Source organism: Melospiza georgiana, chromosome 2 (assembly GCF_028018845.1).
Source record: "Melospiza georgiana isolate bMelGeo1 chromosome 2, bMelGeo1.pri, whole genome shotgun sequence".
NCBI classification, from domain to species: Eukaryota; Metazoa; Chordata; class Aves; order Passeriformes; family Passerellidae; genus Melospiza; species Melospiza georgiana.
In genome coordinates, this window is record NC_080431.1 from 60,509,387 (window position 1) to 60,526,367 (window position 16,981).

Genomic DNA, 16,981 nt, shown 5'->3' on the forward strand with positions numbered 1-16,981 from the left:
GCCACCTGTTCTATAGTTACACTGCCATAAACTTGCTTTCACTTGTGTGCCTGTGCTCAGCAGGAGATGACATAAGTAGATTATTTCTCCTTCCTGTGTCCGTAGTCTCCTTGGCTCCATGTTTCCGATGCCTCGAATAATTTATGCTATGGCAGAAGATGGACTTCTCTTCAAATTTTTGGCTAAAGTCAACGAGAAGAGAAAAACTCCCTTAATTGCAACGGTGACCTCAGGAGCTACTGCAGGTAGGATCCAAAGACTTGCACATATGTGTGGAAAGGAGACATAAGCTCATCTTCAGGGCATATAAGTCCGCCTGACTCTAGCCCACTTACTAATTGGATATATTGCAGAATACAGCATCCCAGAGGGTGTCCTGGATTTCCAGGGCATGCCCTGGGGAGTCTGCGTGAGCATGAGAAGCTCGCTGTGTGCCTGTCCCTCTTTCTCAGAGCTCATTGCTTACAGTCCTGTCTCCTGCCAGGAACTACCTTTATCTGCTCAGCCAGCCTTGAAAGTAATTAACACCCTGCAAGGTAGGAGCCAGTGGTGCCCCAGCATCCTTGTGGCTGCTGGCCTGGCTCGGCTGGAGACACTGCTCTGCCTGTGGGTAGCAGCTCTGCAGAAGATGCCAGAGCAGCCGGAGACAAGCAGATGGCCCCTGTGGCACTGGCATTTGTTAATCAGTTAGTCACAGCTGGCAGCCATCCTGTTCTCCCCTTCCTTCTCCTGGCCTGCCAGAAATACAGGAATTAAACCTCCTGGACAGCAAGGATGAGCAGCTTACCCTGTTCTTGCAGCCACCCCCTTCCTCACGATGCCTGGCAAAGAGGAGAGCAGCCTTGCTGCTTTCTCTTTACCTTCTGCTGCAAGTGTAGGATAAGCTGTGGGTACAAAAATGTGCCACCTTTGGTGGGGAGTTGTGCCAGACTGCTGCCCTGGGCTCTTATCTCCTGTGAAGGGGCTCAGCTCCTGCTGCTGGGACTCTCAGAGCCTCCTCACAGCTTCCTTCTCCTACACCTTCCTCTTCAGATGTTCTGGGGTCCAGACCATAGTGAGGTAGGAAAAAGAGCAATATAAAGTAAAAAAAAACAAACAACTTTGTGGTCTCATCCAAATGGCCGATAGTGCCTATGACCAAAACCCACACAAAGCTGCAGGGACAACATTTGCCAGCTGAATTTCAAGGTTGGGCTGGCTATTGGGCTCCAGGTTGTACATTAAGGCTGAGTGGGGCCAGGCTTGGCTCTGAGGTCCCTACACTCTCATATGGCTGTTGGTGCCACCTGATGTCTGACTGTGTGTCTTTTATCCACTTATTTGCCTTCTGAAAGCCCTATACAAATTCCTGTACAATCAGGGTTACCTAGTGAGACTGTGTAAGCAGGGTAATCCCTAAGGAATGGCAGCCTTCTTCTGGAAATCCTGGAAATGTGATGACACCTGCTACTTCATGATGCCCTCTTTGATGCTTGGTCCCACTGCATGCAGAAGCCTGATTGCAACCCAGCTAAGCTGAGACACCAGGGCAAGGTGATGCCCATCCTCTGTTCCCTCTGGCTACTTCCAGGAGATAATTGTGACTTTAGGAGTGCTGCAGCTGCACTTGGGGACTAACAATGAGGTTGTGGCTTAAACCCCTGCTTTTTGTTGGTAGTTGGGTGAACATAGCTGTGCGAGACAAACAGGCTGGAATTCACTGTAGTAAGCATTTCCTGTTGTTTCAGCTACTGAGGCTGGGACAGCCTGTGGAGTCTTAGGGTATTCATGTACCAAGGCCTGCCTGTCCTTCTCTTGGGACATCTTAAGCTCCCCTACCAAGTCCTGAGCAAGTCACATGTGTGCTGCATTGTTATTAACACTGCTGAGATGTGCATGTTCTGCCATATTGCTGATTTTTCTTCTCTCTTACCTTCCTCTCCTCCTACAGCTGTTATGGCCTTTCTCTTTGACTTGAAAGATCTTGTGGACCTCATGTCCATCGGGACCCTCCTGGCTTACTCCTTGGTAGCAGCTTGTGTGTTGGTATTGAGGTAAGAATGTAGAAGCTTTGTCTGTTCTGGCACAGAGAGAATTCCACACAACAGTCAGATGCCCTCATAGTTTCTATGGGCACATCTCCAGCTACAGGCATGTGAAGAGCTTGTTTCTTTAATTTCATGGGGGGATTGTGTTAGTTGGATCAACAGGGAGGTCCTCTGAACTTGGTTAACCCCTGTTCCATGCCAGTCCTGCTGTGGTCAACTCAAAATGCTCCAGGAGATACGCCAAGGGGTAGGGAGGAAAGATGTGTGATCCTGGATGCCTGCCTTGTCCCCACTCTTGTGCCCAGTGGGGATACCATTTCAGGTTGTCCTCCTTTGAAAAGGAGATTTGAGATGAAGTCTAGTAGCAGGAAAAGAACTGAGCATGTGTTTGCAGGATCAGTGTGTCTTTGAGAAGTGCTGAGCTCCCACAGCTTCCCAAACCTAAGCTAAAAATCTTCAGTGCTTGGCACCTTACAGACAAGAGCACTTGATTAATGAAAAAAATATCTGAAGATCATGTTACTAAAAAGTACCTTTGTATAGAATGACTTACTCAGAATCAGATGGAGGCTCTCACAGCAATTGCACTGAACTGAGAACAGTCTTGCAGCAGGTGAAGGGCCAGTGCTGTTCTGTGGTACCATTGCTTTGTGATTGTGCTCTGCTCCCTGCCCCTTGAAAATTCTTGCCGATTTACCTTATCCGTCTTAAGTTTCCTGATTTCCCAGCCTACTCTTTTCCTCAGAGCTAGAAATGGCTTTTTAATTTGTTTTTGCAAGCTGCTGTACCTATTGCATGACATTTCCCCCATCATGGGTTGGCAGAGGCAACAGCCTGTTTTGTAGTGACCTTGGCAGCGGATTTGTCTGCCTCTTGACTGCTTAATGATGTAGCAGCTGAATTGCTTCCAAAGCTGTAAGATCCTGCCACTAGTTGCTTGCTGTGGCTGCACCCAAGGATTTCACTGCATTTCACAAGTTTAGTGTTTAACAAATGCCTCATTGTGAACACATCCCCACAGGAACAGTTTTAAGGTGACTTTCAAAGTGGCCCAGTCCTTTAGTCAGACTTGTGGCTGAGTAACTTGCCAAAACTTCTGTAACAGAGAGCTGAGGCTCAAAGAGTGTTTTTTATTTATGGTTCCACATGGTTGTGTGTCACAGCCCTGTTGAATGTGGTGTCCACAGCAACAACCATTCTTGCTTCAGTTCTTCCTTCCTTATGTGGTAGCAGACAAGCTGGCAGAAGAGTCTGGGGTGGAGGGGTATGGGGCAGCAGTAATGCTGCTGCAGGGTGTGACAGCTGCAGAGCTGTTAGCTCAGCCACCTCTGTGCCAAAATGCAAGAGCTGAACTGCCACAGATGACACAATGGCCCTGGCTATGAGCATCAGTCTGTCCCTCTGCTGTTTCCTTCTCCTGTGACTCCCATGTCACTGGTGATATGGATGACAGGGCTCATGAAAAAGAGCATTGTTGCTTTAGAGCACTTACGTTACAGTCACACTGTAGGGGATAAGAGCTGGTCGTACTTGCTTACATCATGATGACATCATTCCTCAAATTTCCCCTTGAAGCAGAAGGGTATAGAAGTGACGTGGGCTTATTCTGGTGCTGTAAAGGTCTGGCGTGTAGCCATGACTATCTGTATGAGGGTATCACTCATTTAAAAGCCAAACTAACAGGCTCTTTGTGTCATTTCCTTTTGCTAGGTACCAGCCAGAGCAGCCTAATTTGGCATACCAGATGGCAAGGTCGACAGAGGAGACAGATAACAACGAGTCTGTGAGCACCAGTGAGTCACAGGCTGGGTTTCTGCCAGAGGAAGAGGAGAAGTTTTCCCTCAAAGCCGTACTATGTTCCACAGAGTCAGATCCTTCCAAATTCTCAGGTTTGGTGGTGAACGTCTCAACCTTCATCTTAGGTGAGTGCTGGACAGTGTGTCTCTGGGGCACTGAGTCAGCTGGTAGGACTTTGTACTCACCATGGTGGGAAAACTCACCTCCTTGATGTGATTTCGATGAGCTTTTGTAATAGCCAAAATAACTGAAGATTGAATTTCTGACTTAAAAAGAAATCCACAGATGGAGTGTGTGGGGATGTAAAGTGGCAAAGGCATATCTGTTATGGTTAGGTTTTTATGAGTCGCTGTTTTGTTTGTGAGCTTTCAGATTCTGCTTTGCCTGCTTATGGTTTGTTCTTGCGTTTTCCCTGTATCTAAAAAAAAAAAAAAATCAGTAACCTTTGGTGTCTGTTCACAGGTTTCCTTATTGTGGGTATCTGTATCCTGACTTCCCTTGAGCCAAACATTCTGATAAATACTGTACAGATTATTGCCGCCATCCTTGTTGTCACTATCATCTTCATTATACGGAAACAGCCTGAAAGCAAAACCAAACTCTCCTTTAAGGTGAATGTCCTGGGACATGTAGCTAGGATAGAGGTATCTGGGAGGTGGTTGGAGGAGGAAGTGCATGTGTTGGCCTGTATCAGAAGGGGGACACTGGCCAAATGGATGTGCATAGAATATAGGCATGATGTCAGCTTTGCTATCCAGGAGAAGCTGGAAAGGCAGAAGCTGCTGCAGAGGTGTGGCTGGAAGGGAAGGGCAGGACCCTGCATTTGAGAGCAGATGGTTATAGGATAGTGAACAGACAGATACTGGAGGAAAGGGGATGATTGTGAAGGGCCACATTGGATCATGGATACAAAAGGAGAAAGAACATAAGAAGCAAACTTGTTGGCAAAGATCTAAGGCTCTAAGTGCACTTTCATGTCCTCCCTAGTCCTCATGGAGGCTAAGAGATGACCATTCTCTCTTAAACAGCCTTAAGTATGAGGAACTCTGTTGTTTTCCTGCCCTCTCCAAGCACACCATCCTTTCTATATTAAACAAACACTGGGATGGATTTTTTCTCCCAGCGTAATCCTAAGTCATGCTTTATTGTATTGATTTCAGGTAGCTCTGCAATTTATTAAATTAATTTTGAGTTATAATTCCATGCTCTAAATTGTGTTCATTTTGATTGCTCTTCAATTAAAAATTTTCAGAAAATTCACAGATTTTAGTAATTTAATACAGCCAGAGTTTTCCAAGGTTGTGTTTGCAGCTCATTTTGGGGTGATGGTCCCAAAGGTGGAAACAGAAATATCCAGGAGCAAAAAAGTTATGCACTCTCACTAGATGGTATTTTCTGAACATGCTTCTGAGGAGGTCTGTTCACCTTTCACTCAGGATATTTCACCTCCGTTTTTTCCCCTCAGCCACTACTCTGTCCAAGAAAAAAGAAAATTATACCTGTCACAGCTAAATCTGTAATCATAGAATCATTTTGGTTGGAAAAGACCTTTAATATCAAGTCCAACCATTAGCCCAGCACTGCCAAATCCACCTCTAAACCATGCCCCCAAGTGCCACATCTACATGTCTTTTAGCACCTCCAGGTGTGATGATGGCACTGCTTCCCTGGGTAGCCTGTTGCCATGCTTGACAATCTTGTTTCTTATCTCCTTGCTGTTCTCTGGGCATTTACAACCTGATGGTGATTTTTCTCCAAAATCACTCTGGAAATCCAAGGCTGACCTGTTTGTTTCCCAGTTGTTTTTCTGTATTTTTTAACAGGTAATTTTTCTCTCTTCCCCAGTCTTAAGAGACTTTACCAGTCTACCAAGAGCTCTCAGAGTTACTGATTTAATAGTTCAGAGATCATTTCTGCAATCTCTGGGTACATAGCTCACCCACCTAGGGAAATTTTATGTCTCTACTTACTTGACAAAGCCTTAGAAAAATAGCTTTAGAAAAATATTCATTTTCTCTTTTCTAATTTATGTACCTACCCCCTCTCTCTAATGATGTGAGCAGCTACTTTGCATAAATTTTTTGACAAAGCTTTAATTAAGAAAGGCGCACATCTCTGCCGGTTTGTTTTTGTAGATCTCCTTTTTCCCTTAGGAGTGAAGCTCACTTTCCACTTAATTCCACCATATTCAGAAACTTTTCTAGTAGTATAATTTTCCTTGTTTGATTTTATATTTGCAGTGCTGTTTTCTGTATTCTTTTTTTTGCATTTTGGCTTTGCTGTCTCATTCTTCTTTGATTGTCAGACCACTAAGACATTCTTGGTACTGGTATAGTCATCTCTTGCAGTATTTGCTGGTTTTCCTTGCTTTGGGATAATTTGCTCTCTATTGCTTCATTGCCTTGGTACCTGATGGATGAAGTTCCTCAGGTCCCTCCTCTGACATTCCCCTTACCTTCATCTCTTGGTCTTCAGTAGGTGCTTGTCATGACACAGTCCTTGGTTTTTATTCTTCTCTCCTTTGCCCAACAAGTATTTAGTATTGCCACTAAAATTTGCCTCTTACCTCCTTCTGGACCACAAAACAGGCTTTTAAAACAGATGAATAGCATCGTTCACATGCCCCTCCTGTGTTGGACTGATGTCCCTTTGGGTTTAACCTTGTCTTTTCTCACGTCTGGCAGCTGAAGAGTTGGTAACAGCCATCACTTCCCATTTACGAGGGATGTGATGTTCGTTGCTGCTTGTTAACCATGCTTGTAGATGTAACATATCCCTTGTTCTTCCTCAGGTACCTTTTTTGCCCTTCCTTCCTGCTGGGAGTATTTTTGTCAATGTTTACCTCATGATGCAGCTAGACGCAGGCACGTGGATTCGGTTTGCAATCTGGATGCTCCTAGGTGAGTTTAAGTGAAAAATGCTATGTTCAGAGTTACTAGATTCTGTTCACCATAAATTTATTATAGCATTCCAGGGAGGGATTCTGCACTCTGGCCATCCTTGGGCAACCCTGGTGACTTGACTGAAGCCCTTTAGTCAGCATGTAACAAGCTTTGTTTCAAATTCAAGGGTCTTGAAGCCTTTGTGTGGACAAAACAACAACCCATGAACCATCTTATGGGTCTTGTTGCCAACAAGAAACCACAGAGCATTCCTTGTTGGCCAGCCTTGCACTGCTGTCCAGGTGGTGGAGCTTGTGCTTCTGGAGCTGAACAAGCTGAGCTGCATCCCAGGATGCTCCCAGCAGCCACTTAGATAGGGCTGAATTGTCTGAGGTGCTCAAATCAGGATCCTGTTTGGGGCTGGGATAGATTGACTTTTAAAGACTGGTGCCTGCCTGTGTTAATGGCTTTTTTCCCTAAAGAAGATATGGCTGTCTGCTAGAAGCTAACCATGAGGATGGCTGGACTTAGACTGGTGTAACTTGTGTCAGTGGCTGTGAGTAGAGGTTTCTGTTTCTTTTCAGAGCTAACAGTGCCCTCTCTCTTGGCTTCCACAGGCTTTATCATCTACTTTACCTATGGAATATGGCACAGTGTGGAAGCCAGCTACGCAGCCTCAGCAGAAGCGGAGAGAAACACAGACACTGGCTCAGACAGCTGTAAATGACTGTTTGGCTTACGGGCAACTGAAAGAATGGCTGCAGTGAAAGAAACTTTGTGGTGGGGATCCTGAACCAGATTACACCTGTAATCAGTTATGCAGAAGTAAGGAAGCAGAATGCAGGCCTCCCCCACTTGGTTACTGCAGCTTGCAGTTTGTTTAGCAGCACAGTTAAAAGGGACCACAAGATGAAAAGACACAACTTTGGCATATTCCCAGCAGCACTGGCGGCTCATCTGGGCACTTCCCTCTCTCTCTCTCCGGTTTTGTTTTTTTTCCCCAGTGTGTAGAAAGAGAGCTGCTTCTGTGTGCAACTGCTGCTATGAAACCAGGCCTCACAAATGTCCTTCTTTCAGTAGCCCCAGGAATTCCTCCCAACAGATATTCTACTCAATTTTACATGGAGCAGGTTTTGCAGTGCTACTATCAGGCATAGACCAGGGTCCATCCTTCACCCTAGGTGAGCTGTACCCTCTGTGTATGCACACATACAAAAAAAAAAAGATTCTCCCCAGTCACTAGATTTCCCCAGGTCAACAAAGCACCTGCAAGATTTGCATTCTTTAAAATATCAGGTCTTAACATTTTTTTTATTTTTATTTAACTGGGTTTTTTAGCTACATGCTCACATGCTTTAAGGCATGTCACTGCTGTGAAATGTTGGGAAGGTTTGTGGTTGCTGATTGTCAGGTGAGCGATCGCTCAACAGCACACAGCTCACACCAGCAGGTGTTTCTCCCAGCTGTACACTCCACAGAGGGATTGCCAGCTTTAGTCAGGAAACCACATGGTGCAAGTACTGCAAAGGCTTGAAAACAAGGGATGTCTCCAAAGAGCAGTCCTGCCTCTTTGCCTCAGAAACCACCAGTGATGTGGCTGTAGTGGTGGGGGTGGCCAGCAGAACTGAGCTAGCTCTGACAGCAAGTGCAGCCCTGTGTTTCTCCCCCCACATCAGTCTTCTGTGCTGGCTGCCTGGCATTAGCAACTTTGGTTTGGCATTGGAGGCTCCTGCCCTGGGAGGGGAAGCACAGGAGAATCCTCAGAGGCACAAAGTGATGTGAACAATGCCTGGTGTCAGCCACCTGCCCAGGGGAGGCTGTGGGGGTGTGCAGGGATTTTTCAGTCCTCTCAGAATGTGCAAGCCAGAAAACACCACTAAGGCTCTAGGATCTGACTTGCTGAGGGGAGCTTTCCCTTTGGGGCTGAGATTGTCTCCAGAGCCTATCTGTAGTGAAAGGTGGGAAATTTGGAGTTGAGACCAGGGTCTGTATTTGATTGGCAATGCCTTGGTTTTGGCTGTAAGATTTTTTTTTTTTAATTCTCTCTAATAGCTTTCCCTAGCCAAATTAATCCACTACTCTAAAAAGGCTTATTAAGGTGAGCCATGCCCAAGTAATGCCACTGATCTAAATTAATGCTTCAGCTTGTACTGAAAAACAAATCATAGAATTGTGGAACAGTTGGGTTGGAAAGGGACCTTTGAAGATCATCTGGTCCAGCTTACCTGACATCAGCAGGGACATCTTTAATTAAATCAGGTTGCTAAAAGCCCTGTCCATCCTGCTCTCAAACACTTCTGGGTTGGAGTATCCCACATAGATACTGCAGAAATCCCCTTTCCAATGTGAGTGGATGCTTTCCTAGGTGTCCTTCATACTACTGCCTCTGAACACTGGACAATCTTATTTGGTTTGTCAGCATGGCTCTTGCTGATGAAGCAACAGGCTCTTGCACCTGTCATTGAGCTGGAGAACTGAACAGACAGACCCCTGCATGACTTGCCCAGGATCTCACCAGGCATCTGATGCAGCAGAAAAAGGAATCAGACCATCTCCTGGATTTCATGGCTGGATTGTGGACCATTTCTCATGTTTCCAAGAGACTTTATAGCCTTTCTGCCCATTGAAGTGTTTTCATCTTTTAATTCTAGTACATTGGGAGGCTTTTCTTGACAGAATTGCAATTTGAGGAAGTGAAGGCAATGTGTTCATTGCCTCCTAGGTGGACTTCAGGGTGTGTTATGAGTGCAGCTTCCCCCACAGAATGAAGTTGGGGTTCTGCTCCAGTCACTGGGTCTTGACCATCTGCCAAGGCTTTGCTCCTTGTGCATATACAAAGTCTTACTCAAGCAGGGAGAGATTAATATAGAAATTAAAAGCCACTAAGTTGAAGTCTGTTTTGTTTAAACACAGGCAAGCTCAACACACTCCACAGCCTTCCAAAAGGCACTGAAAATGTGGTGGGAGGGCAACAAGATGATAACTCAGACAGGATCAAAGTTTTGTATTGTACTAAAAATATAAGGATGTTTTTCCTACCTGGCTGCCAGCTTCTGTTCAGTGAAAACATGAAGCTTGCGTCCTTACCAAAGCTTCATCTGCACTGAGCAAGCCAAGGGCCTGGTGAAAAATATTTCAGGTGCATGTTGTCAGGCACATTCCCGAGGTGGGGTATGACCTGGTCCCTTTTTAATCCTTGTGGCAAAGCCTGAGCAGCTCTGTGGCTCTCAGCAGGAGGGCAGGGTGAAGGAGGCAGGATGTGGGGTGTTGTGAAACTGAGTGAACTGGAACATTGGGGAGTTCAGGTGTTTGCTGATGAGCCTGAACCACTGGCAGAAATGTTCCTGTTACTGTGTTCTGCAGCATGACACTTCATTGGAAACACTGCAGACCACAATCACTGTTCTGGCAGCACCAGTCATACTGGAAGCATCCTAGAAAATGAGTCCATGGAAACTCCTAGCATGTGAGGCACTCAGGTAAGGCAGCTGACCAGCCCTGCTGCCAGGAAGCTGATGACTAGCTTCTGTCTTTACCTTAATGGGGTAAGCCTCTGATGGGCTTTTGCTTTGTTTCCCATTCATCCCAGTTCCCGTGTGCACAGAAAACATGGCAGGACATGCTGGTTTGTATCCGTCAGCCCACAGGTGCACTGGCGCACGGATTTATTATCAGGAATATATTACACTTATCTGTACATCATAATTGAAATAATACAAACTCTTCCTGTAATCATTAGCCACATAATAAACGGGACCACAGAACTCCTGCTGCATGGGAAACTGTACAGAGGCTCCTCAGTGTCCATGGGACACAACCACCATCAGTGCAGAGACAAAATACCTGATTTTGCACTTGATAGCTTTTCCTTTCCTTCCCCCACCTGCCACCACCACAAGCCTTTGCTGCTGTGCATTGAGTCAACCCGTCTGTGCCAGCAGTCACTGGAGGTGCAGTCCCAGGAGGGACAAATGGTACCTTCCCACAATATAAAGGAATTTTCCATGCCCCACTTGCTGCTGGCTCTCCTGCCATCCCATGGCTGATACCTGCTCCCAGTGCCCATCTCTGGAATCCCCTGGGAGCAGCTGTGGGCTGGTTTTATTGCTGCTACACCCTTCTGCATTGAGTAAAGATTAATGAAATAAACAGCTTCCTTAAAGACAGAGATGATGAAACTCTTTCTGCTTAGTGTTGGCTACATTCCCTCTGCTTCCAAAGGCCATCCTGTTTCCAAATGGCAAAGTCCCCACAGTGGCTATGGCATTTGGGAAGTTTCCAGCTTTGCAGAAGCAAACACTTCCCCTCCCCAGCTTGGCCCTGCATACGGGGATCTTCATTCCCTGGGAATGGCTGCCCCATTCAGGGGCTGCTCCCCTCCTCCCACTGTCCAAGTGACCTGAGCTTTTCTTTTGCACCTAGTTCAGCATGCAGAGGCAAAGAAAGGACCGAGGAAAAGTATAAAAAAGGTATAACCTCTTTTAGGGAAAGAAGTCTTTTTCTGGGCTTGCATCAGAAGGAGCCACTCTTCACACCCCCCACAGGGACAGTTTGCTGGGTCCCTCTGGTTAGGCAGAACTTCCTACAGTTTTGTTAGTGATTGGGCACGCCCCAGAGGGTGTGCCAAGGAAGAATCCAGTGAGAGGCAGGATTGGGAGGCAAAAATTAGATGGGAAAGGGATTGGCAATGATAACAAATGATGATGGAGCTGGGTTCAGTCCCAGTTTTCCCACCATAAAAGCCCCACTCCCAATTCACTGCTGGAAGCATCTCTTGAATATGATTTTAAACCAACAAAGTGATAAGGAAAGCACCAGGTATAAAGGGGAAAGATTAATAAATTACAACAGATTCAGCCAGCCTGTCCTGGGCCAATAATATGCTTTAGTGCATTTAAAGTTTTGAGTAGCATCAATAACAACTCCAGTTGTTTCATCTCAACCATTTTCACAAAGGGCAAAAAGGAGGATCCTAGAAACTACCAACAATCCACTCTGACTAATCTGATGGCTCTCTACCATGGTGTGCCTGTGTCAGTGAGTGAGGGATGAGCAACTGATGTCATTTACCTGGACTCTGCAGGGCCTTTGACATAGCCCCACACAGCATCCTAAACTGGGGAGATGCAGCTTTGATGGATGGCAGCTGGCAATGGAATTGGCTGGATGGTTGCATCCAGAGCAGCTCAATGTCCAAAGGGCCATCAGTGAGAAGTGGTGCCCCTCTGGGGTCCGTAATGGGTCTGATATTTATGATATTACTGTGTAATAGCGTAAATGACTCAGTGGGATCAGGTGCATCCACAGCAAGTCTGTGGATTGACACCAAGGTGAGTGGTTCAGTTGGAACACTGGAAGGCGGGAATGCCATAGAGGTGGATCTGGATAGGCTTGAGAGGTGGGGCCATGTGAACATCATGAGGTTCAACGAGGCCAAGAGCAAGGTCCTGCACCTAGGCCGGGGCAACCCTTGGTATGGATACAGGCTGGGGGATAAAGAGATTGAAAACGGCCTTGCTGAGAAGGACTTGGGAATACTGCTGGATGGGAGGCTGGACATGGACCAACAGTTGGTGCTCAAAGCCCAGAAAGTCACTTGTATCCTGGCTGCATCCAAAACAGCGTGGCCCGCAGGGCAAAGGGGGGGATTCTGCCCTTCTGCTCTTGTGAGACCAGCCTGGATTGCTGCATCCAGCTCTGGGGATAAGAAGGACATGGGCATCTTGGAGTGGGTCTAAGAGGAGTGCCACAAAGATCTTAAAAGGCTGGAGTACCTCTTCTATGGAGACAGGCTGAGACAGTCAGAGTTGTTCAGCCTGGAGAAGAGAAGACTTGTGGGAGATATTTTCGCAGCCTTCCAGAACCTTAAGGGGGCCTATAGGAAAAATGGAGAGAGACTTTTTAGCAGGGCCTGTAGTGATGGAAGGGACAACAGTTTTAAACTGGAAGAGGGCAGGTTTAGATTGGACATAAGAAAAATAATTTTTACAATGAGAGTGGTAGGAATAGGTTGCCCAGAGAAATTGTGGATACCCCATTCTAGGCCAGGCTGGATGAAGCTCTGAGCAACCTGGTCTAGTGGAAAGTGTCCCTGCCCATGGCAGTGGGGGCTGGACTGAATAAAGTTCCCTTCTTACCCAAATCACCCTCTGAGCCTGTGACCTCACTGTCTCAGAATTCTATTGGTGGAATGAAAGATGACAATGCTGTAGGTGTTGCAAATATTTGTGCCATTAGCAAATATCAAAATTATTAAAGTCGTATTTGGCAAGAGGAGGCTGTGTGTGCATGTGCGTGCTAGGTATCTATATTTCAGGTTGTACTTGCTGGACACACTAAAATCTAGCAATGCATTTCAACAGTAGTAGCTGGTGTGGCATGATCTATTCTAAGAAGATGCTCAATTTACTCAGTATCACAGTACCATGCAAAAGCTGCTACAAAAATAAATTTCTCTAAAAAAGGAGAAAAAAAATCATCTTTCTTTTTAACACTGTGGAACAGGCCACAGGTGCTTTGATGGTGGTTGAAGCTGTATCTAAGCTGCAGTCTGTGAATCCTGAGTATTTCCCAGGAAAGCTGAAGCACAGCTCCCACTCTGGCAGGATGGCAGGGCTGTGCAGTGCCATCCCTGTGGGTGCAGGGCCTGCTGGTGCCACCCCACACCCGGGTGAGGAAGCCACCCTCCCTGCAGCCGTCCTGCACCTCAGGGATTCCCTCCAGGTACTGTCGCCCTGCTAACTTTGGCCCCAGTGCACAGAGCAGCCTGCATGCAGGCTCTTTGCCCTAAGCTGAGTAGAAAAGCATCCCACAGATCTCTTTGTTTTGTAAATTATGCTCAGGGATATTTTTATCTTGTTAGCCATGCCCATGAGGGCCCTGCAGACAGTCTGACCCCAACTACTCCTCGGCCTCACCGTCCCCTCAGGTGGGAAGTCACCCCAAGCCTGGGTGAACATTTTTGCTTCTAGATGGGAAAGTTAAAGGTAGTTTAGCCACTCATTTCCATGAATCTTCAAAGTGCTCTGTAACTCTGGGTAAGCTGTAGCAATGTGAAATAATGCAGATATGTGGACGGAATGAAATTCTGACTTCATCTGCACCTATGAACTTGGCTATGCTCTGTTTGGCATTTGCAGTGTAAGGAAGCTAGAGCCCTAGCAGATGTCCAGTATCTCATCTTACCATTGGAAACCTCTCCTCCAGCAAAGATAAGCAACTTATTTTTTCCTTCTTGCTTCTGGGGCTTGAAATAAAACAAAATGGACAGAAATCTACAGCCAGAGATTTTGATTGCATCCTAACCACGACAAGGTTAAACAAGATAAGATCTGACTAGGATTGAAATAAAGACACTAAAATTGAACCATTTTAACCAGTAACCTCTACCAAATTTGCTAAAACTCTCAGTTTTCTCATCTCTAGCCTATCTCCACTTAGAATATCAATGCTAAGAGTTAAAAAGTAGTGGATGGTATGCGTATCTTTTCTGGTGTTCAATGCAAAGGTGATGGTTTCAAAGGCAGTACTGTCTTAGAATTTCAAATTCGCTGGTGTTACATAGAGTTCATGTTACATAGAGTACCACTTGGTGGTCACTTGGAAGGCGCTTCTACTTCTGTGTAACTTTCTTCTAGGTTGGGTATAAATATTCCTGGGAGGCTAAACAGAAATGCATTTTGTTTAGATACAAGTCTTAGGCACGAGTTAGAAAACTGCTGACTGTAATGAAAATATATCAGCACTTAGTAGTATCCAATAATATAAAAAATGTAATTCAGAACATCTGCAACTACATATATATGTGTGTGCGTCTATATATAGGTATAAAGGTACAATACATACATGTATATAAACACAGACACATATACAGAAATATTCACACCATTTGCAACTAACCTGAAATACTGCAGCAAAAGTTCATTCTAATGAACATTAATAGAGCATTTCCCAACTTTTGGCTCTAACCATAGTTAAAACGTTCACACATCAAGCTAAACCTTTTCCTATCCTAACTTTCTGCTGTTCTAGTTTTGGCTATCTTTTTTGCTACCCTAATCAACATGTCAGAACCAAGAATTTCTGTGTGGGGACTGTAAGAATACCCTGCCTAGTGTAAAGCTATGCAGCTACTGAGCATGCTTGCAGCCATGAACGCTGGGCGCCAGCTGATGGTAGTACTTCCTTGGATGGTAACACTTTGCAGACTGGAAATGCATAAAAGGCAGGGAACGTTCGGCACACAGCTGCCTGTTCATCGCCTCAAGGTTCTGACTTTTGCTGGAGAGGAGTTCCCTGATGAGCAGCGATAGAAAGGAGTGGACGGTGAGGGCGGGAGCTTGACGGGGCTCACGGCATCTCCCTCCTGCAGCTTCCAGAGCAGCTCCTCGTTAGTCCTGCTGAGCTTCTTCTTCTCCTCCACTTCTTTCTCAACGTATTCTTGAAGATTTGCATTCTCCTCTGACAGTTGCCTGGAGAGAGAAGCGGGACAACATGTAAGGCATTCCAGGGCAAAGATGGGGCATTCATGCAGCCACCCCTGCCCCTAGGGCTGAGCTGCCAAAGCTGTGGCACAGCTGGCCCCAGATCTCTTCACTGCTGGGTGAGAAAGTCATCTCTACAAGTCATAGCTTCCCCCTAGTGTCTGATTCTGCTTCCAGATGCACCCGTGGTGGGATGAGCCCCAGCCTTTCTCCCTGCCCTTGTGGAGTGTCGAAGTACAAAGAGGGTTGGCAGCAGTTGCATCCATGATTTTTTCAACTTGCTGCTACAGTATGCAAAGGAAAAGCAGTCTGGCCTTTCCATGTTCTGAATTTCAGCTGATGTCCTGATGCAGGACACAGCTCAGCTTCAAGGCTTCCCTCTACTCTATAAAAGGTCATGAGGTTATGGGTTTTTATCCAGTTCCATCCTCCTTGGTCCCAAAATAGCCTCTATTCCTGACTGCAACACCAGATAAACTTCCCCAGTAATGACCAGGGAGGTGGTCTGCCTAGAATGCCCATAACTTCATGGCTTTCCTGGAGCTGGGACGTGGAAATCTCCTATGGGCACCACAGCCTTAGTGAGTCTGCACTCATCAGCCAAGTGACTGGTTTTGAAACAAATGGGGCAGGGCAAGTAGACTGTGGGACCTGATCGAGACGTGTTTTGGGCATGTCCTGACAACACCCATGTCCCAAAGGATGCATGCAGGAGCACCAGGCTTCTGCAGCCCCACTACGCTTGGGCAGGAGCCAGCTCCTCATGTGATCAACCTGCAGCAGCTCTGGGCAGGCACCTAACCTCATTTACTAGCAATTTAGGGTTTTATAGGAATGAATAGGGAGGAGCCCAACCTCCCCCTAGGTGTTCTCAGTGTTCAGCAGCAGCTGGGTGGGGATTTTGGATGCATACAAAAAATTCTGTACAACTGCTTTTCTGGGTGTAGCCTGAAGGTGTAGCAGATGTCAGGGACTGCTGGTCCACTCACCAGAAGTCTATGAGAGGGTGGGGTTGGCATTTCTGATTTTGTTTAAAAGACATTTTTAAAGAATTTTTGCTTTTTTAACCTCAATTCCTACAGAAATGTAGCTCAAGAATACATCTCTTTCTTCTCCCAGTCCCTGAAAGTTCTGAACTGTGAAGTGAGCAGTGGCTAGCAGAATCACCTTGATCTCTTGGGTGTTGGCAACTGTCATTCTTCAGACAACCCCAGTCCAAAGGACCAAAAAAAATGCTGGTTGATTTTGAGGGAGGATCTGAAGCGCTGGAAGATCAGATCACTTATTTAAGTTCTTGGGGAAGTCCCAGCAGGGGCTCTGTGGAGCTCTCACATCCAAAACTGGGTCATGATCTACCTGAAAGGCTCTTGTCCTTCCCTTTGTACCTGCCCTTGTCCTTAATTGGAAATATCTCTGGTGCACCCCTCACACCCCAGTGCCTCTGGGACCCCTCCTGGCGGTGCTGCAGAGGCCGGCTTTGCTCTTTCCTCTCCCTCCTCTCACTGCTGCTGGGCTGCCACGGCCGCTTGGGCACCCAGACTGCAGAAATAGCTCTAATCTGGGGCAGCTCCCTGAGCTCATTCATGCTGTGCCTCCCAGGCAGTGCCAGTACAACAGATCAGCAGTCAGGGTGCTTACTGCAGCTGGGAAAATGCGTGCCTTAATAACTCCAGCTTTAAAGCCCTGGCTGTCCCTGTAGCTGCCCCACAGCTGTCCCCAAATAGTTACTTGTTGAAAATTATTCTCCTTGAAGCTGAGTTCCCAGGCTGACTTCGAATTGAGCATTTCTCCT

The 16,981-nt window shown here is 46.4% G+C and overlaps 2 protein-coding genes across 8 annotated transcripts in view; one reads left to right on the top strand and one right to left on the bottom strand.

Annotated features, from left to right (window-relative positions):
• The window catches only part of SLC7A1 (solute carrier family 7 member 1), a 36,015-nt gene extending 27,580 nt beyond the window's left edge, over positions 1 to 8,435 (top strand). Inside the window, exons 7-12 of one of the 2 annotated variants that reach the window (XM_058045821.1) lie at positions 106 to 245; positions 1,931 to 2,033; positions 3,738 to 3,949; positions 4,287 to 4,435; positions 6,616 to 6,724; positions 7,324 to 8,435. In XM_058045821.1, the coding sequence (XP_057901804.1) occupies positions 106 to 245; positions 1,931 to 2,033; positions 3,738 to 3,949; positions 4,287 to 4,435; positions 6,616 to 6,724; positions 7,324 to 7,433 (823 nt within the window). In that variant the 3' untranslated portion in view covers positions 7,434 to 8,435. The remainder of the gene's footprint in view (positions 1 to 105; positions 246 to 1,930; positions 2,034 to 3,737; positions 3,950 to 4,286; positions 4,436 to 6,615; positions 6,725 to 7,323) is intronic. The other variant, XM_058045822.1, reaches the window with a different exon arrangement.
• Positions 8,436 to 11,951: 3,516 nt separating this feature from the next.
• MTUS2 (microtubule associated scaffold protein 2) overlaps positions 11,952 to 16,981 on the bottom strand; it is a 261,088-nt gene continuing 256,058 nt past the window's right edge. For all 6 annotated transcript variants that reach the window (XM_058045826.1, XM_058045827.1, XM_058045824.1 and 3 more), the window contains one exon: positions 11,952 to 15,177. In XM_058045826.1, the coding sequence (XP_057901809.1) occupies positions 14,961 to 15,177 (217 nt within the window). In that variant the 3' untranslated portion in view covers positions 11,952 to 14,960. The remainder of the gene's footprint in view (positions 15,178 to 16,981) is intronic.